The sequence below is a fragment of the Carassius gibelio genome, chromosome B16 (assembly GCF_023724105.1).
Source record: "Carassius gibelio isolate Cgi1373 ecotype wild population from Czech Republic chromosome B16, carGib1.2-hapl.c, whole genome shotgun sequence".
In the NCBI taxonomy this organism is placed as follows: domain Eukaryota; kingdom Metazoa; phylum Chordata; class Actinopteri; order Cypriniformes; family Cyprinidae; genus Carassius; species Carassius gibelio.
The window spans coordinates 12341058-12362586 of record NC_068411.1 but is presented as its reverse complement, the minus strand read 5'-3'; the positions used below and the strand labels follow the sequence as shown (position 1 = coordinate 12362586).

The window sequence follows — 21529 nt, the reverse complement described above, 5'->3', positions numbered from 1 at the left end:
AACACATTCATCCCTCTGTGAAATAACTCGCTCTGATACCCAAAATCTTTAAGTCAAAAGCCATTTAGGTTCGTGCCAGAAAGTGAAATCCATAGTAGTTCCTCTTCGGGAACTCGAGCTGCGTCGAGCGCTTTTGGGGAACGCCTTTGACAAGAACAACTCTGAATATCGTGTGCAATCAGTTCAATGGAAGAGCGTGACGTCACGGACGGGGTGACGTAGCGACCAGGAAGCTATAAAGGCACATGCCACGCAGCTGGCCTCAGCTTCGCGTCTTTCAGCAAGCGCTCTGTGTTTGCATGTTCATAAGTCTGTCTTGTAAGTCTTATTTACTGTTGTCTGTCCAGTATTATTAGACTAAGATGCCTAAGTCTAAAGCAAAGACCAGACATTTGAAGGGCGAAACCAAATCGCGCTATAAACTGTGTGTTCCTCCATGCCAGCGCTACATCACGGCTGGAGACACACATGATTTATGCGTGGTTTGCCTGGAGTCGAAGCACGCTGAGTCGGCTCTCGAGGGAGATTGCCAATGCGGACGCTTCGATCCCGGAGGGCTCTCTTCGAGGAGGGAGCCTTCGCCAGCGTTCCCCGCGGCTCTGGCCCTGCTTCTGCTGAGGCAGAGTGGCTGCTGCACTTGTGGGGTTCGCAGGTGGATCTGGCAGAGGGAATGGAGACGGGCCAGTCCTTATCTCCTTACTCATCTGCTAGATCCGGCGCCCAAACCCTGGGATCGGAAGCACACTCGTCGGTTTCTTCCCCCCAGGGCGAGGGGTCGACACTCCACCTCTCTTCGTCTGATGAGGTGGATGGGGAGACAGTTGGTAGGGATTCGCCACCCCTTTCGCCCCAGTATGAGGAGCTGCTGGAGGTGGTTACTCGCGCAGTCGAGAAGTTAAAGATAGACTGGCCCCCAGAGAAAAAACATGAACCGCAGAGAAGTAAACTCGATGAGCGGTATCTCAGGCCCAGACAACCACCTCCAGCCCAGAGTCTTCCCTTTTTTCCAGACCTCCATGACGAAATAGCGAGGTCGTGGAAACACCCATATTCCACCCGTCTCTTCGGCCCTGATTTGCAGTATTATGGGAATGTGACAGGGCTCGATGAGCGTGGGTACAGAGCGATGCCACGGGTTGAACAGATGCTTGCGGGCTATCTGTCACCCGGTTCGGCGTCGTCTCTGAAGGCTCCGGCCTTGCCTACAAAAGCATTAAGAACGACATCAGCATTAGTGGGCAAGGGCTATGTGGCAGCAGGTCAGGCAGGGGCGTGCCTTCACAACATGGCCGTCCTTCAAGCATATCAGGCCGACCTGCTGAGAGACGTAGACGAGGGAGAGGGGATCAAGTCCGACGATATTGCAGAGCTTAGACGGACCGCTGATCTCTCCCTCCGTGCCACCAAAGAGACTGCTCACGCGATTGGGCGGTCTATGGCAGCCTTGGTGGCCGCGGAGAGGCATTTATGGCTGAACCTGTCCCAAATTAAAGACCGTGACAGGTTCTGCCTCCTGGACGCCCCGCTCCAAGCCTCGGGCCTGTTCGGCGACACAGTCAATACTGTCGTCGACAGGTTCCAGGAGGCCCGTAAGCAGGCGGCGGCGTTCCAGAGTTTCCTCTGTTCAAGTTCAAAATGCTTACTGTCAAACATGTTGTAGCTCAAATCAGATCCGAGGACTGGTTTGTCACGATAGATCTCAAAGATGCATACTTCCACATATCCATCCTTCCACAACACAGGAAGTTTCTGAGGTTCGCTTTCGGGGGCAAAGCTTATCAATATCGAGTACTTCCATTCGGCCTTGCACTCTTACCCCGCACGTTAACGAAATGTGTAGATGTGGCTCTGGTACCCCTCCGTATGCAGGGCATCCGCATTCTAAATTATATCGACAATTGGTTGATTCTAGCTCAATCAGAGCAGATGGCGGTTCGACATCGAGGTGTCGTTCTCGCCCATATGGGGGAGCTGGGTTTGAGACTGAATGCTAAGAAGAGTGTACTTTCTCCAGTTCAGAGAACCACCTATCTAGGCGTAGTATGGGATTTGACCACGATGCAGGCACGTATGTCTCCTGCTCGGATCGAGTCGATCCTCACATCAGTCAAGAGAGTCAGAGAAGGCCAGTCACTCACTGTGAAGCAGTTTCAGAGACTGTTTGGGCTCATGGCAGCTGCATCCAACGTGATACCTTTTGGTCTCCTGCACATGAGGCCCCTTCAGTGGTGGCTCAAGACCAAGGGGTTTTCCCCGAGGGGAAATCCTTTCCGAACTATTCAGGTCACGCGGCGATGCCTTCGTCCCTTAGACATATGGAAGAAACCTTGGTTCTTGAATCAGGGCCCGGTGTTGGGAGCTCTTGGTCGCCGTGTAAAGCTAGCAACAGATGCGTCCCTCACCGGTTGGGGTGCGGTCATGAGTAGCCACCCTGCCCGCGGTCTGTGGAGCAGTCGCCATCTGACATGGCACATCAATTGTCTAGAAATGCTAGCAGTATATCGAGCTTTAAAATATTTCCTCCCAGACCTGAGAGGCTGTCATGTGTTAGTGCGCACCGACAACAAAGCGGTAGTCTCTTATATCAATCACCAGGGGGGTCTGCGTTCACACCCCTGTACAAGCTGGTGTACCAGATCCTCCTGTGGTCCCAGGGCAAACTGCTCTCGCTAAGAGCAGTGTATATTCCTGGGCGATTGAATGTGGGAGCAGACATGCTGTCGAGACAGGGGCCGAGGCCCGGGGAATGGATGCTTCATCCCGAGGTGGTGAAGCAGATATGGCAAATATTTGGCAAAGCTCAGGTGGACCTCTTCGCGACTCGAGAGACATCGCAATGTCCCCTCTGGTTCTCTCTAGTTCACCCAGCTTCACTGGGACTAGATGCCATGGCACAGACTTGGCCGAGGCTTCGTCTGTATGCCTTTCCCCCCATCGCTCTGCTCCCGGGAGTTCTGGCGAGAGTACGCCTGAACAGAATCCGTCTGTTGTTAGTAGCCCCGTTCTGGCCGGGCCGAGTATGGTTCGCAGATCTGATTTCTCTCCTCGACGGCTCTCCATGGCAGATTCCGATCAGGACAGTTCTACTCTCTCAGGCGCAGGGCAAAATAATTCACACTCGCCCGGAGTTGTGGAAGCTGTGGGTGTGGCCCCTGAGGGGGCACATCTGTTAGCAGCTGGTCTCTCAACCGAGGTTGTTGAGACCCTACTCCAATCCAGAGCTCCCTCCACGAGGAAACTGTACGCCCTGAAGTGGAAACTCTTCACTTCATGGTGCAGAGATCGCCACCTTGACCCTGTTAACTGCCCAGTTGGTACAGTTCTGGAGTTTTTACAAGCTAGGCTCTCTGCGGGGTTAACCCACTCCACCTTAAAGGTGTACGTGGCGGCCATAGCTGCTTACCACGTCCCTTTCAGTGACCAGTCACTGGGTAGACACCCCCTAGTTACACGTTTCCTCCGAGGTGCACTGAGGCTGAGACCTCCAGTACGGTCCCGTATTCCCCCATGGGATTTGGTTGTGGTGTAAGAGGCTCTCTGCAAAGCTCCATTCGAGCCAATTCAAGAAATCTCAGACAGACATCTGACACTTAAGACTGCCCTATTACTGGCTATTACCTCTCTAAAGAGAGTTGGAGATCTTCAGGCCCTCTCGGTGGCCCCTAACTATCTAGACTTTGCCCCTGGTATGGCCAAAGCATTTCTATACCCTTGAGCGGGTTACATTCCTAAAGTTCCCTCCGTCACACCACAACCTGTCGTACTGCAGGCCTTCTGTCCTCTTCCCTTTCGGGAGCCAGACCAGGCGAAGCTAAATTGTATGTGTCCAGTGCGAGCATTGGACGCATACATCCACAGAGCTGCCCTGTGGAGAAAGTCTGACCAATTGCTTGTATGCTACAGTCCTCCTAAAAAGGGTTCTCCTGCCACCAAGCAGACCCTTAGTCGTTGGATAGTCAAGGCTATCAACGTCTCCTATGAGTCCTCTGGTCTTCCCCTTCCTTTGGGAGCCAAGGTTCACTCTACGCGGAGTATGGCTGCCTCTAAGGCCTTTTTAGCAGGTGTCGCCCTCTTGGACATCTGCAACGCTGTGGGGTGGTCCACGCCCTCTACATTCACCAGATTTTACAATCTCGATATGCGAGCCGCTCCTGGCTCTTCTGTCCTCTCGTCCTAAGCTGTGCTCTTCGGATACACACTAGGCAGAGTCTTGGTAGTCTGGCAGCATTGGCACATCGTTCCCCAAAAGCGCTCGACGCAGCTTGAGTTCCCGAAGAGGAACGAGCCGAGCCATACTCCCGGCACCCCTGCCTGCGCTTGCTTCCCTACTCGAAGCTGAGGCCAGCTGCGTGGCACGTGCCTTTATAGCTTCCTGTTCGCTACGTCACCCCGTCCGTGACATCACGCTCTTCCATTGAACTGATTGCACACGATATTCAGAGTTGTTCTTGCCAAAGGCGTTCCCCAAAAGTGCTCGACGCAGCGTCTCGTTCCCTCGAGGAACTAGGGTTACATACGTAACCTAGGGACGTTCTTTCCCAAATATGGAAGTCAATGGAGACCAACAACTGTCGCATTCTTCAAAATATCTTATTATATGTTCAGCATAAAAAAGAAACAAGGTTTGGAATGACACGAGGGTGAGTAAATGATAAAAACATTTTCATTTTGGGGTGAACTATCCCTTTAAACAAAGCATGGAATCAATTAGCTATATTAAATCAATGCACATTTATAGATTAGCAGTTTAACAACAGAAACCTGCACAGATCTAATGCGCTTTAACCACATTAGACACCTGAGACTTTAATGTATGGATGAGCGAGAGTTGTTGTGCCTCTGGTAGTTTCTGAACTCAGTGCAGCATGCCGTGGGCTTTGGCATGAGTCCGCAGCTAGAGCTTCATAATGATCCCCTTGCTGCTGTGTCTCCAGCTGCTTGACTCAGCAAATAATAAAGCAAATAACACGCACACACCAGATGGGGTATATGCTTTGTATTAAAATGTCCAGTAAGTAAGTAAATAAAAGTGTGACTCAGGCATGGCGCTAAATTACTGGTCATGTAGTAATGTCATACTTCACACGCAGAGTGTGATTATTCCCAGGACTAAACTCACTGCAAGCGTGGTGTTGTTCCTCAGGGAGTGTTATTATTCCTGACTGGGTTTGCATTTATGTGTGTAGAGCAGGTTTTGTATTAACCCTGTAAAGCATGACATTTGAAATAATAAATAATGAACCTTTACACAAAATCTATGTATCTAAAAAGTGTGTATATGTGTTTATCCTTAGTATTATATTTGATGTATAATATAGGAAAATATGGAGCTCACATGAGGAGAAAAAAAAAATCACCTTAATTTTATTCAGATATCCCCAAATTTAGAAAACATGCAAGTTGGAGCAGTTTGCTGCGATCTATATGAAAAAAGTAAGATGAAATTCTGAAAGCTTGTAATCTAAATCAATGGGATCTTTAGGAGACTTACAGTATATAAAATGCATTTAAATATTTGACACTCACACTTTAAACATGATTCTTCTTCTAAAAAAAACAATATGTATGGATAATCAAATAAACCTAGTTGCATTAGTCCAGCAAAAGTTCACCTTTAAATATTAATAACAATATAAAAGTTATTCTAATGTTTAGCTTAGAAAAACCAATAAAGATTTCACCGCAAAAACACACGTGTACTGAAACCAGAAGGGGGACATATTTATATTTATACTAAAAGGACTTTGACCTGCTAAATAAAAGTATAAACTATTAATCATATTCAATCATAATAATCATTTAGAGGCCTTAAACGTGTGTATCAAACATGAACTTTATAAGCCATTATTTGTCCTGTTTTTGTGTTAATATTGCTGACTTCTTACTTCAACATATAGAGGCATTCTGCACTGAGTGTGTGTGTGTGTGTATGAGTGTGTGTGTGTGTGTGTGTGTGTGTGTGTATATATATATATGCATACATTTAATATTTGAATTAGTTAAATTTTCTGTAGATGCCTGTAGATTATTTGCAAAATGCTGAAAAAAAATTCACCCTGACCTCAATCTTAGTTGATTGGACATCCTTATAAATAGCATTACTGATTGTCACACTTCGCATCCAGTCGTAATTTATTCTGAACTGAATCCATAAAGTCTGACCTTTCCTTGACAGGTAACGGCTTGATTTAGTTGGACAATAAAACCAGCCGTGGGTTGGGTTATGCACTTAACTGGTTTGGGGGTAAAATTAAGCTCAACAAATTCACAATTGGAAGTGATATTATCTTATTATTTATAAGATCATTTTTATTTTTGAATAAACATAAAATAATTTTATTTTATGTAGCCTATTTTATTTAAGTTTAAGTTTCTATGTATATATTTTTAATGTTTTTAATCCTTGGAATTGTTGTCTAACTTGAATATCCTCTCTGCTGCATGTTCATTTCCTTGTTCAACAGTTTTTAGGATGTTTTTTATACAATCGTTTGACACATTAAATTATATAGTAATATGGTTTTACAATTCAGATATCACAATTCATCACAATGGTTTTACAATTCAGATATATATATATATATATATATATATATATATATATATATATATATATATATATATATATATATATATATATATATATATATATATATAGTTTATGTTTGTTTGAACATGGCATGTGAGATATTATGTTACTAAGGGACACCCGATTAATGATATGTTTAGCCTACTAAGCGCGATCTCTCTCATAGACACACAAAACTAGCCAATCTTTTCTATTGATGTCAGCGTTGAATAACTACGCCCTTGCAGACGAAGTTTGACTCAACCCGTATCTTCAGTGCTGTTTGAGTTCCCCAAAGAAAGAGATTTAACAGAGCTGCAGTGCTCTTCTGCAGTCACACATAGCCTACATCGCGTTAATGACCGCTATATAGAAATAGATTAATCATTGTATGCTGCAGACAGACGGATGGGCATTTATTACACGGGTCACGAGCTGATAATCACAAACACACGCTTCAGTGTTGAAACGAGCTGACGGTCACCGGAATTCCTCTCAGTCTTCCGTTAGCAGACAGGCAGAGACGGACAGAGTCTCTCTTAGCGGCGGTTGTCATAACTCCAGTCTCCAGCTGCGGCAGACGCGCTGTGGCTGATGCGGGTTCTTCGTTCCGCACGGCCGCGCTTCTCTCTCTCTCATCCCTCCTCCTCTCTTCAGCTTTGCGTCGTTACTAGCAGAGCTGCGCCGTGGCTTGGCCGCAGGGGAGGTGTCAGAGAGAAGGAAGCGCTGGGGAAAACGAGTCGCCTCCTCGTACAGGATCATGTGCTCGCCTGATATCGCTCCTTATGCAGCACATGCAAAAGCTTTATAGGCTACACAGAGCACGGCTCTCATTGTCCACGCATTCTGCAGATTTCTTGGACATATTTGATGAATTGGTCTTGGGCGACCATTAAATTGCACCCAAAGAATGAAAGAAATGGGAAAATAATGTGTTTTGGAAGTCGGTTAATTCATGAGTGGGAATTTGTTGCAGTAGCTAATGATACTGGGGAATGTTTTAGATTGGATATCATTAGCTGCGAGTCCTCAAGCAATGCTGTTGTTGATTATACTGGGAATCCCAGTAGAGGGTTGTAAAATGAGAATCTAGACAGCATATTAGGCTACCATTTTAACTGATTTGTTTAAGATCTGGCTAGGTTGAAAGAAAAGGATCCTGTATGTATTCATGCTCCATTCACTTCTTTTCTAATGCAGAGCGGAAAATGCAAGTGCATGTGAACTGTGAACTTTGAGCAACAGAGGATGTAAACATCCTGTAAGAGTAGTCTTTTAACAAGCTGACAGGAATGCATGTCACACCTCTGTTCATCAGTTTGCACTGCAATAGCCGCTCGCATAAAATTCAAGGCAATTATGTTTGCCTACAAAACAGCCCTTTGCTCTGCACCCCTTTAACTATACTGTAAATTCACATCTGTGCCCTCCAGAATCTTGCTTCTTAGCGCCTTAGGGCCATCCCAAAGAGGCACAAAATCACGTTCACAGACTTCTACATAAACTGTCCCTCCTGGTGGAATGACCTGCCCAACTCGATCCAAACAGTCTTCAGCTATCTTCAAGAAATGTCTAAAGACAATCTCTTCCATCCACACTTGATCCTTTAACAATATCAACTCTCTATTAAATTTCTATTCTATCTACTTTTCTTATTATTAATTATAAAAACAATGTATCTCTAACACTAGCACTCTATTCTATTAACTCTGCTTGTTTTTTTTTTTTTTTTTTTTTTTTTTATTAAAAAGTTAAAACCATACAAAAATGAACCCTCTAACACTTTTACCGTTTTGAATTGATTTTCATTTTTTTATAATTTAGTTTAAAAAGCTCAAGAGAGTGATTACTGTAAATACACCATCTGGCATCTTTTTGCATTTATATATTTTGAGAAAATACAACATTTCTAACAGTTACATTGCAAATTTTTATTCTAACATGATTTTAAGGGATCTCTATTTGCTACCTTTAACCTCACAGTTTAGAACAGTTGTTGGTAGATCTTTTGGACTGTGCATGAGTGTTAACAGATAGCTTTCTCCAAATATTAGGACATCATTCCTTCCAGTCAGTATCCAGTGTAAGTGCACATTCAGCAAAGATGATTCTCTTACATGTCATTCAGTTTTGTGTTGATTGTTAATGGACACTGTACATGTTAATGACTGTTTATGGACACGCATTCATTAGTTCTCCTATTATCTCTAAAACCCTGTACGGAGACTGATGTAATTCTTATGTTTTTGTGTAATTTTTCTAAAACAATACAGTGTATGACTGCCTGGAGAAGACATATTTTATAACGAATTCAGTTAGCTCATGTTTTTGTCAAATCCTTTTAACTGCAAGTGAAGGTTTGCTGACAAGACCATTTGTCCATTTGAGCTGACCACACACACATCAGCTTTATTAAAAGCATGTCTTTACAATGAAGTTGCCAAGGGTGCTAATCTCTAAGCGATGATTACACGACAGCAGCGTACTAAATAATGGGGGGGGGGGGGGGGGTGTAGGTTTTTCATTGGCATTTTTGAAATGCTTGTACAAAATGACAACAATGTCAAAATGATCCTAGTATATTCAGATTCACAAAAAAACTACTAAAAACGCTATTACTCATGCCAGGCCAGTAGTTGGCGATGTCCCTCTATGCGTCTGTTCACAAATCTATAGTCTGAACACGTAATACACATCACAGTTTTCACAAATTCACACTTTTGCAGTTCACACAGAGACAATAAAGGTATCATTTTCAAAACGTTCAAAAATTTGCATTTTCAGGCCCCTAAACAGCTGTTAGCATGTAAATGAAAAGCCAAAGACACACAAAAAGTATGTTTTTAGTTGAAAATCATGTAAACGACCCAGCGCCTGACTCATTCTGGATTGCTTGTGCTGAATGAAAATAATTTGCTTTCCAGTGTTTTCACTGCAATATAGCAGAAGGGCAGCTTACTTTTACTTTTATAAAAATAGAAACTCTTCACCTGGTTATTGATGAAATGTGAAAAAAAAATCCCACAGTCTAATTTATGGATGGATCACCTAGCAACCGCTCAAAACACCCTAACAACCACTCAGAATGCCTAAGCAACCAACACCCACTCACATTTTTCTTCAGAAAATGGAATATGATTATGATTGAACATGTGCCAAGTTTTGGAGGGTTAATTTCCATGATTTAATGGAATAAGATGGAATTTGATGGAAGCGATTGAATGATTTCAACTGTTTATGTTGGCCATACAAACAAAATAGAGTGGAGACATGTTTCTCTACAGTACTTGTGATTGTATAATTTGTACCTTTGTTATCCTATTTCAGGATTCTACATGCAGCGCCAACATTCACTAAAGCAGCTTACTAAAATACATTTTGGGCCAGGAAACCTGAAAATGGCTCCGCAAGCTGGAAGTTCCAACTCTGCTTGGCATGATTTTAAAAAATCTCACACGGAAGCTTAGATTTACAAAACCTCAACCTGAACACCAAAACATTGTTTCTTGCAACCCATGATCGTGGAGGCAATGCAAATTTACGGCATATGGTTGATATTAATGTGAGCAATTCAAATCCCAGTTTGCAATGCTCACAAAAACAAAAGCAGCGAATGCCAAGTGACTCTATGAGGTTTGCAGTTACCTTTGTTTAGTCTTTATCCAGTTAGCTGAGCTTTAGAGCCATTAAACAGACAGTGTGTGTGTGTATGAAGTGTTAATCTTGGCTAAATTAATCCCAAAGGTGTGTTACTATGTGTGTGCACGGATGCTTGTGTTGTTATCTAGGGCACACACTGCCTTAGGCACCTTATGATTTACGTCAGGGAAATATGTTTTATCTGGAGGAGGTGATTAATTCAGTGGACAGGTGAAAGGTCAAGGGTCAAAAGTGAAGAGGGAACCAGAAAATCACAGTCACTGTGTAATAAGGAAGAGATGAATGGGGATTAAGTGCTAAGAGGAGAAGAAAGAGCTACAACAGACAGCCCTGCAGAGCAAACAGGCTCATACTGAATATTAATGCTTATTTCTGTCGTTTTTGTGAATAATAAACAGACTGTATGTAGTATGGGAATTTAGTTATATTTCGTCAGACATTTGGGTCTTATCACAATGTAATAAAAATTGATTGAATCGTCTCTCTGGTTCAGAGGTTAGCTGAGGTTCTTCAAGGTCATTAAGGGTGTTTGCCAGCTGGATAGACTGATGAGTGCCACATTCATAGCTTTAATTGAATTGGCTGCTGTTTTCTAGGATGCTGAGAGAATGGGGACCATTAGATGCTGCAGTACCTCATTACCATTTCTTCAACTTTAATGACATTTAATGTCATTATCAAATCAGTCATATGGCCAGCAGGAGTTTATTTAGTGTGTTTGCTTTCAAAAAACATTAGAGTTAGATCAATTAATGACATATCATCAGGAGTTAAATTAGATTCTAAAAAAACAAAAATCAGTCTCATTGTCAATTCATTCAATTCCTTGTATCTGCCTCCCCATTCTATCTCAGTGACTATATATCTCACAATTGGGACTTTATATCTCTCAGTTTGTTGTTTTTTATTGTTGTTAATTGCGACTTTGTATATCCAAATGCGAGTACATATTGCAACGTCAACTTTGTTTCTTGGAATTGTTGACTATTTATCTTGCAATGTTACTTTATATATCTTACCATTTTCTCAGTATATTCTTTGTTTCTAGGAAATGCGACTTTATATTTCAACGTGGCGTGATTTTATATCTCACAATTGTGAATTTGTATTTCACTACTGGGACTTTCGCAATGTAACTATATACAGTATCACAATGTGACTTTATCTCGCACAATTGTGGCTTTACGTAACAATTGTACATTTATATCTCACAATTCAATTTTTCTTTTATCTTAAACTTTATCTCACAATAATCTTTCATAACCTTTCATATCAAACCAGAGTTTCATTCCAGTCACAAAATAATTATCTGGCTTAGGTCACCAGAATGGCTACCAGATTTTAGAAGCCCCCACCTCCAAAGTCCCACTGTATATCCACATGGTAAATACACATATGCTTAATAGCCACAAATTTGCCATTTAAACCCTGAATTTAATTGGGCCAGAAAGACACAGATGTATCTTCACGATGTCTGGGTCCTGATCTTGACAAAGACAGTGAGTAATCTCTAAAGGGACAGAATAAAATGGCTGGTGTTAGTGTATCAGTAGGTCAGTGTGTCACAGCGTTAGCCGTCACTCCAGAGACCACAGAGCACTCTGTCATAAAGATCAACTACAGTTTCCCTCTCAAATATCAAACTACACGGCTTTCTATTTCTGCATCACACCGTATAACACACACACAAGGCATTTGTTGGGTTGCACTAATTATTCGATTAATGAGAACTTCGTAAATTAAACAAATGAAACAGTTTGCCCAAAAAATGAAGTGATTCACCCTCAGGCCACCCAAGATGTTGATGAGTTAGTTTCTTCATCTGAACAGATTTGAAGAAATGCACCATTGCATCACTTGTCTATAAATGGATCCCCAGCAGTGAATGGGTGCCGTAAGAATGAGACTTCAAAAAACTCATAAAAACGTTACAATAATCCACAAGTAAAAGACAGAATTCCATTAAATGTATTTATGTCTTGTGAAGTGAAAGGTTGTGTGTTTGTAATAAATGAATACATCACTAAGGAATTTTAAATTTAAATATCCCGACATAATTAGCGCAGTGTAAGGTTACACACCCTAGCCCATGTCATGGCTGATTATGAAAGAATATTACTCATTTAATAATGTGAGAAATCACCCTGAGACCAACGCTGTGTTTAAGCCTAATTAGCACAGGGCCTTCTGTAATTACGTTTTTGTGGAGTCAGGATTAGTCTGTGGAAGGAAGGAGCAAAATAAATAAATAAAAGGATAGGATTCGTTAATCACTCAGGCCCAAATACAGGTGACCTGTTTTCCACCGTATCTGTTTTGGCCCGTAATTTTTTAGGTAATGCATTGTGTAATTATTTAATTATATTATTAGGGCACTTATGAAGTGGGCCAGTGCATGAGAACTAATGAAATATATAATAATGTTACACTGCAGTGGCTGGGGGGGAAGAAAAATGGGTTTCTCACTCTCTTTTTTTGTTTCCTTGGACTCCTGGTTAACTGTAGGTTGCCACCTCCACATGTACTCTCCCTCTCTCTCTTTTCTCTATTGTTAAGGTGTTTTATCAGTAGGTCAAGCTGTGATTATAATGAAAGAACAGCATGTAGGTAGGCAGGTGAAAGGTGTTGGGATCGGATTCAATTAGGCTTTCAATGCACAGTCATTTTCTGTTGTTGACTGCCATCCATTCACTTTATAGAAATAGTTCTGTAATGCGACATGACAGTGAAGAGCATGTATTATATGCATACAGATTATCATATAAGTTGAAGGTTTATGATGTGATTTAGATATTTAAAATAATAAACGATCTAACCTAAAATTCAAATTTTACCAATTACTATTAAAACCTGATGTTGATACCAATACTGATACCTATTAAATAAATTAATTTTCAATTTCTGTGGATACTTATAACCATTTAATATAATTTTTTGACAATTATAATTTTAAAATTAAATAGGCCTAAACTGCAAATGATTAGAATCTATCATGAATGTAATTAAAGTATTATTAAATTTAGCTTTGCCTTTGTTTAATGTGATATTCCTGAAGATGTTTCTCTTTTTGTCATCATTACTCTGTTTGCTTTCTGTCTGAAAGAGAGCTCTCTGTTTTTGTTAAATTTTTTTACATAAGCTAATTTTATGCACTATTTTCTAAGCTAAATTTGTAGTAACATTAATGGTTAAACAGTATTTTTTCTATTTGCCACATCAGTATTAAAAGTATGGTGCTTTATATCTGTATTGTATTGAATGGGTTTCACTGTACCGCCTGTGTGTGTATTTACACAAGCTTAATCATTGAGACAAGCACATGAATTATGACAATGACAACTCATACTAAGAGTTCACCAGCCATAACTCCACAATTAAACTCCAAACAACTCACCTTTCATAAATGTTTATTAAGTACTCAAAGTCCAAGTTCTCAGTAGATGTACTATATGATGAATTAATGTAGTTTACAGTGTTTTATTGTAAGAAATCACTCCCTGATCCTTGAAATGTTTATATCACAGCCACTTACTCTTCCAATCACAAAAATATATGCCCTGCTTATACTTTTCCTATCTGGGTCTCACAGCACCCCGCTATAATTTACACTTTTTTTTCTCCTTCTCTGTCCAGCAGCAGATGGAGTTCCTGTGCAGAAGGATGGGGAACAGGTACGCCAGCTGCCTATTACACTAGCAAACATACACTAAATTAGACAGATATCTCAACAATGCTGACACGCTTTGACACTCCACACCACAAATTCCTGTTTTGGGGGGAAAAGCATCCTGCTTCAAGAAAGAGGACAAGGTGTCCAAAACAGGAAGAGATTATCTCAGTTAGAGAAGCGAGCCAGCTCTCCTCCTTAACCGCAGAAAGACATTAGTGCATTAGCCTAGATAACAGCATGTAGTTCAGTGCTTACCCAACCTGGCTTGTAGATTGCTGTTATCGTAGTTAGCATTTACTTTTGGTTAAGTTTGTGTGTTTTGTGCCTCACACCCTTAAGAACTGACCCAGAAAGCAAGCTTATAGTATTTGCCTTCGCCTCTGCAGTGCAGTGACACTGGAGACTGGTTCTGGGTCTGTGCTTAAGGGAGAGATGAGGATTTTGCTCAGTGTATGCTCAGTATCACCACTGACACATCACTTTGCTTGCTTTTAATTCTTCTTATGTATTCATGCATATTGTTGATAGATTTGAATGAGTAAGGCAAGCATCAATTTTATCTCACACAAAGCATATATATGAGATTTGCTCTCTCTCTCTCTCTCTCTCTCTCAGTTTTGGAAGCTTTTAAAGCTGATTCCATATTTGCTTCATGAAGACAAAAAATATGAAATTCAAAAGGTTTTTTTATGAGATACTATGTTCTTGTTAATAAGTAAATGCACACGGTTCTTTCATCTGTCACCCTTTCTGATTCTGAAGTAACTGATTGAAGTCCTAATAACAACAAACATTTTTATTCGAAAATGAATTAGATCCATATCTGACGCATATCTGAAACCAAACAAGAATTTCTGTTTACAGTATATCTACGATATTGGTTACATACTTACACTTTATACAGAAAAAGGCGGTTAATTTGTCTATTTATGCTCCGTCAACGAAAATAAGCTAGTTTAAATCAAAGCCAAAGCAGAGTCACTCCGAACCATCGAGTGGTGGTTCATTGCTGAATGAATCAATGTTTTTAAATGAGTCGGAATTAATGATTCAAATGACTCATTTATAAAAATAGTCAAGCGTCATATCAGTGTAACCTACAGAAATAATAATTGAAAAGAAGTAGTGCTGTCAAATGATTAATCGCGATTAATCACATACAAAATAAAAATGTTCGTTTACATAATAAATATATGTGTGTACCTTGTTTATTATGTACAGTATATATAAATACACACACATACAGTATATATTTTGAAAATATTTACATGTGTATACATTTAAATATTTATATTATTATGTTATATTTCATATTATATATAAATATAAATGAATAAATAAAGTAAATAAATATATGTATTTAGCAGACGCTTTTATCCAAAGCAACTTACAGTGCATTCAGGCAAAAAAGGTTTACCTAACATGTGCTCCCTGGGAATCGACCCCACAACCTTGAACTGCTAATGCAATGCTCTACCAATTTAGCTACCCAAACATACATATATACATGCATGTTTTTTATTTATATATAAATAATAAAAATACACAATGCACACTCATATTATGCAAACAAAAACTTTTATTTTGGATGCGATTAATCGCGATTAATTGTTGGAGAGTATACACTTTTTTTTCCTTTGGAGCAAGATGTTGGCTACTGATCAATTGTGCACTGTTTGAAAGTAAATGTTCGTTTTGATTTTGTGTTTGAAGTTTGTGCTCTCCAGGAGGTTCCCAAATTATGTTAACGACTTTTTGTTTGTTGTTGACTATATTACTCAGCATCTGATTTAATATACAAATATCAGACAGTTCTGAGCACATATTGCTACAAATGAAAATGTACTTAAATGTAGTGTAACATCCACAGGCTCTTGTGCTATATACAAAACATCTGATCTGTAATAGTAAGTAAAGCCAGCTCTCTGGGATTGATCCCTGTCCCTGAACCTTCCTGGCTAGTGTATCTCTTTACCTCTAAAAATAGTCATCATTACAGTCTATTACAGCATTCATTCCCTTCACCTACTGTGTCTTCAGCATAGACTCTCTGCATTAGACTCCATGTATTTGCTTTCTTTGTCACTGTGTTGTTGTTTTATTGTATTATAAAAACAAGTTTATTATAGGCTACATAGAAATAGTCTTGCTTTATAGCTTTTATCTGTCCATTAGTCTATGCAAGGAGTGTGAGGCCGTAGTTTTTAATGTAAAATCTATTTTCTGAATGCTTCTGTGTGCTTGCCAAAGCAAACTTCACTATTACTACTGCTCATACCTACAGCTGGAGAAACTGAATAAACATTTATGTTTCTGCTATACACATGAGTGATACAACGTATCAAATCCTGCAGATTGTTGAGGAGAGATGTGTTATTACTTTTCTAAGCAATCAGGCATGTGATTTTTACCTGGCAGATGATAAAACTATCATAAATTACTCACCCTCATATTTCAATCATCCTCAACACAATAACTTTTTTATTCAGCATACCACAAAAGAATTTTTTTTTTTTAAACAATAGTTTTTTTTCATTCTTTGACAATGGACAACCACTGAAGCTTTCAAGGATGTAAAGGATGTTTATCATAAAAGTCACCCCAAATGACTTGTGCGCTATATTCCACGACCACGTCAGCTTTGTGTGAACAGAACAAAATGTATATTTATAAAATGTATTATATAGTTTATATATCTTATGAACTCAAAGCATGATCCATTTCTTTAGATTCAGCTGATGGACTCAATCGCAATAGTTTAACAGCTCACTGATGAACACATTTTGGCCTGTTCCTTACACAAAGCTGTCATGTGGTGTCAGAAGACATTTTAGACAGCTGTATGGACCACTTTTATGATATACGATCATGGTGCTTAAAAGCTTTAGTTCCAGTTCACTGTAACTGCATGGAAAACAGCAACCACTATTTGTCATTTTGTATTTCAAAGTGCCAAGAAGTGTTTGGATTAACCTGAGGATAAGTAAAAGTGACTGAATTTTATTTATTTTTCCTTATGTCACCTCTCTGTTAGTCCGGCCAATAAATCGGCTTCTCAGAATTTGATTTCCTCTCTGTTCTTTTTTTTAATTTCTCTATTTCTCTTTCAACTTCACATGTTTTTAAAATGCCTTGTTCTGTCACAATCCCCCTCTCTCTCTCCTCTCCTTTCTCTGTGGCCGTCTGTCTTGCTCTCCTCTTTCTTCAACTCTGTCTATCCCCATCCCTTTCTTCCCCCATGCCTCCTTCCTCTCGCTCTCAGCATGGCCGAACAGACTTTTCATGGGATGGAATCAATGTAAGTGTTGTGAATATCATTCCTCCATTTCTTTCCTCTCATTATTTTCCTCGGAATCACAGTAGCTGTCTCCTATCTCCTATCCCCATTCCTCGGTTTGATCCGTCTCTCTTATGCGGTGACTTTTTTGGTGTGCAGTAGTAGTTTTACTTTGCTGCAGATGTAAATAATAAAAGACTACCCTTCCCATCATGCAAATGGACAAAAATGAATTAGCAGGCTGTTGGGAAATGTAGTTTCAAAACCTCTAGGAACCACTTTGCTAACTGTCTACCTCACTTCTCTCATCACCTCTTTCATTTCCATAAACTTCCGCCCACGCTCAAAATTGTGCATTTCATTTCTGCTCCTGCTTCATCGAAAACCATCTATTCCTTCACCTTTCCTATTTTCTGTCCCATTTTTCTCTCTTGAATTCCTTGCTTCATTTCAGTTATCAATGGAGGACACAACTTCAATCCTCCCTCGGCTGAAGAAGCAGAACTCCAACGCCTATGGAATCGGCGCTCTGGCTAAGTCCTCTCTGACAGGTGTGTCAGGTGTGTGTCTGTCCTGTGAAATGGTAAACTGACCCCATGTTGACTCCAAACTGAGCTGGAGGAGATGGAGGCAACATGGACCCTTGTGGGTTTCCCTTTTCACCACCCGATTCCATTTACAACCCTCTCCAATGGCTCGTGCCATTGGTGAATTCCAGATCCAAATACGAATAGTTTCCTGAAAAGTAAACAATATGCTTCCCACAATCATACAGCTATTCATGTTATCCTAAGCGGTGGTTGATGTGCGAGGCAGGTTTTTGTATGTAAAGTGGAGAGATCAGTCAGTGTGTGTCTTGTAATGTTGTTCTCAGACTCCTGTATCTGTGTTTTTGTCGTACTGCTGTGTGCAGTAAAGTGCAGTGCAGTCTATATCCTTCTCTGAAAGATCCTTTCCTTCACTTTTAATAATTCATGTTCATCATTTCATTAGGCATTACCTTAGAGCCTGGGAGATTTTAGAATGATCTCTGTATGTTTGCACTAATGCACTGGTAAAAAAAATATATGTATAGAGTCTATCCAAATGGCAAAGAGCAATTGATTTTTTTCTCTGTGTCTTATATAAAGTCTGCACACAGAATTTACTGGTATTCAAACAGATCGTTACAGCCTGGCTTTAGTGTATCACAGATGTGCTGTAGCTTCATTGAATAAGCTAAAACTAATGCAGGAGAAAGTGTAAGGCTATTATTTTGTGTAGATCTGCATTAGTGTGGAAAGAAGTCATTCTAGCAAGACAAATTCCCATCCCTTGCCACTTAAACTTGGTTATTTCTTTTCCAATACCATAACCATCTACATCTCATTATAGAAGTCATTTTCATTTCCTTACCAAACAATTCTACACATATTTGTCAACAATAGAAACGTTATAACACAGCACATGGAGAGGTTGCATTGAAAGTTAAAACATTAAAGGATAATTAAAAAAACACACTTTTAATCACTTTAACAGAAAAAAGATTTTATTACAGTCTTACAATTTTTTTTTTTTTTTTTTTTCAGATACACCAAGCTTTAAAATATTTTAATGGGTAGAAATTGTGATTAAAAAAATATATATTAGTAGAAATGTAAGTTCACAAGATTGGTGAAATTCATACACTCTCAAAAAAAAAGTAAATAAAAAAAAATACCAACAACAACCTGTAAATAGTACATAAATGTACTGTATATATTGGTACCTGCAGTTTAAAGAGTACCATCACAGTGACCCCCTTTTTTTTCTTTTTCTTTTTTTACGTGTGGCTTGGGAATCCCTGATGAACATAAAATTGGGATCCCTGATGAACATACAGCTCTTAAAATTTATGGAATCAAGAAATTCTAATAATTTTAGTTACTTCATTTAATTTACAGAAACTAGGAGATAATAACTGAAAGAAACAAGGAAACTGTCCATAGGTTCAAATAAACAGATGTCTTCTTCTCCAGGTTATTTTACATAAAGATGAACTGTAATTGTTTATTTTTGCAACATTATGTAACACATAAAGTATTTTTTTTATTATTGAAAGTATTAACTTTGGTTAGGTCAAGCTGATGTGCTATACGTTTATATAACAGTCCTAGTTAAAATCAATGAAACTAAAACAATCATAACAGATAAAAACAGATAATGATGGGCACTTTTTAAATTCAGTCTGTAAGAGGATAATAAAGAGCAACCTCTGAGCACACCAGTCTATTCCCAATTTCCATGTTACATTCACTCATATACCCCATATAGTCTCTGAGCACATGACCTCATACTGTAAAGCTATTTAATTTCTTCTCTTCTCATCCCCCCCCCCCTTTCTCTCCATATTCTAAAAAATGTCCTCCCGCCGCCGCCTTACCCCATCATCCTCCCTCTGTCCCTCCGTCCACTTCAGGAGTGTCTCGCTCTATGAAGGACAAGGTGACGAAGCCGACCGCGATGGCCCAGGGGCGCGTGGCTCACATGATTGAGTGGCAGAGCTGGGGCATGCAGACGGTGGGTGTGGGGGGCAGTGGAGCGGGACGCACCTCCAGTCTGCACCTCCAACAAGAGCGCAAGCTGGAGAATGACGCATACAGCGACCTCAGTGACGGAGAGAAGGAGGCTCGCTTCGCCGCAGGTGAGAGACAGAGTGTTTAATAGCTAGAAGGACCTACACAAAATCTAGTGCTCAGAAATGACTGAAGACCCACGACATACACAAGACCCTCAATGTGGAAGTGTAACAGTGGGAAAGTCAATGGGAACCGAAACCATTTGGTTACTAATATGTATCTTCAACAGAAGAAAGAACAACAGGTTTGGAATGACAAAGGGTGGGTAAGGGATGACAGAATCTCCCTATTCCCTCTCTAAGGGGTTAATCATGAGTGAAATAAACTGAGTGCATTTAATGTTTCTTTTGAAATGCTGAACTGTGTGAGAGATAGCGCTATCCATATTTACCACTATCCATGTTAAGTTCATTTGCTGCTGAATGCATCATAATACCTTATTTACGACTATGAGAATGTGGCGAATGTGTCTGGGATGTTTGGTGCTACTGTATCTCTTATTCATGACACCATTTCTGAGATGACCAGGCCATAGATTAAGTTTGAGGTGTGAATAAGCATTTTTTTATTTTATTTTATTATTATTAATATTTTTATGAATGTGTCCATGAATTTGTCCATTACAGACTTTAATTTAAACATAAAAGAAAAATTTTATTGAAAAAATAATTGTTTTGGATTAATTTGTTAAGCATATAAACTGTTAAAAATATCTTTTAAAAATACAAATTATCAATCAATCAATCGTAAATCGAAAGTTTTGAAAGACATTTTACTCACCAAGCCTGCATTTATTTGATTTAAAAATACAAAATGAATATTGTAAAATATTATTACAATTTAATCGCTATTATTGCAATTAATAGATGTTTTCTATTTTAAATCATTTTAACATCTAATTTATTACTTTTTTTGTCTTCAGTAACACATGATCCTACAGAACTCATTCTAAAATGCTGAAGAAACATTTATTAAAAATCATATTGTTAAAAACAGTGCTGCTTAACATTTCACAGCCTTTGATAAATATAACATTTTAAAAGAACAGCATTTATCTGTCAATATTCTTTACTGTCACATTGGATCATTTTAAAGTGTCATCGCAGAATAAAAGTATCCATTTTCCTAAAAAGAAACTAAATTACTGACAACAACATTGTGAACAAAAGCGTATATTTGAATATGTAAAACCCATACTTGCATAAATACAAAATACAAACAAGTATCAATACACACATATTCATAAATGCAACTGTCCTGTTCTCACAATCTTACTTTAAAACTTTGCAATGCTAGGTAGCTTAGATGAGTTTTTATGGCCAACACTAAATAATTTAATCCTGAATTTTGTCAGGTGTGCTTCAGCAGTTTGCGATCTCTGAGGCGACGCTGCTGGCCTGGAGCTCGATGGACGGCGAGAGCACAAGCGCTGGATCGAATCAGGGGAGCGTAGCCCACCTGAGCGAGGCCAACCAGGAGAGCATCACCAGCCGAGGTACTGACTACATTTCCCAGCATGCACTTGCAATCTCAGAAAAGTACTGTGCTTCTTTCTACTGCGCTTTAGGCTGGAAACTTAGCCTAAACTTGGGGATAAAATCAATTTAGCAACAGAACTTCCACGTCACAGTGTGAGCTCTGATGAGTGCTGCAATTATAAACCAGAATTAAACACGTTCTTTCTACAACTTAGCCCATACATTTTCTTATGTTTTCCTTTGATATAGTGCTCTGGTACCAGTTTTCTCTAAGAAGAA

At 39.7% G+C, this 21529-nt stretch overlaps 1 protein-coding gene across 10 annotated transcripts in view; it reads left to right on the top strand.

Moving 5' to 3' along the window:
• Window positions 1-21529, top strand: part of fam131bb (family with sequence similarity 131 member Bb) — a 38714-nt gene that overhangs the window by 5032 nt on the left and 12153 nt on the right. For 2 of the 10 annotated variants that reach the window (XM_052579164.1, XM_052579158.1), the window contains 5 exons: window positions 13865-13899; window positions 17161-17196; window positions 17630-17735; window positions 19613-19837; window positions 21127-21267. In XM_052579164.1, the coding sequence (XP_052435124.1) occupies window positions 13865-13899; window positions 17161-17196; window positions 17630-17735; window positions 19613-19837; window positions 21127-21267 (543 nt within the window). Of the gene's footprint in view, window positions 1-13861; window positions 13900-17160; window positions 17197-17629; window positions 17736-19612; window positions 19838-21126; window positions 21268-21529 lie in introns of all 10 variants that reach the window. The other 8 variants (XM_052579166.1, XM_052579160.1, XM_052579163.1 and 5 more) reach the window with 7 other exon arrangements.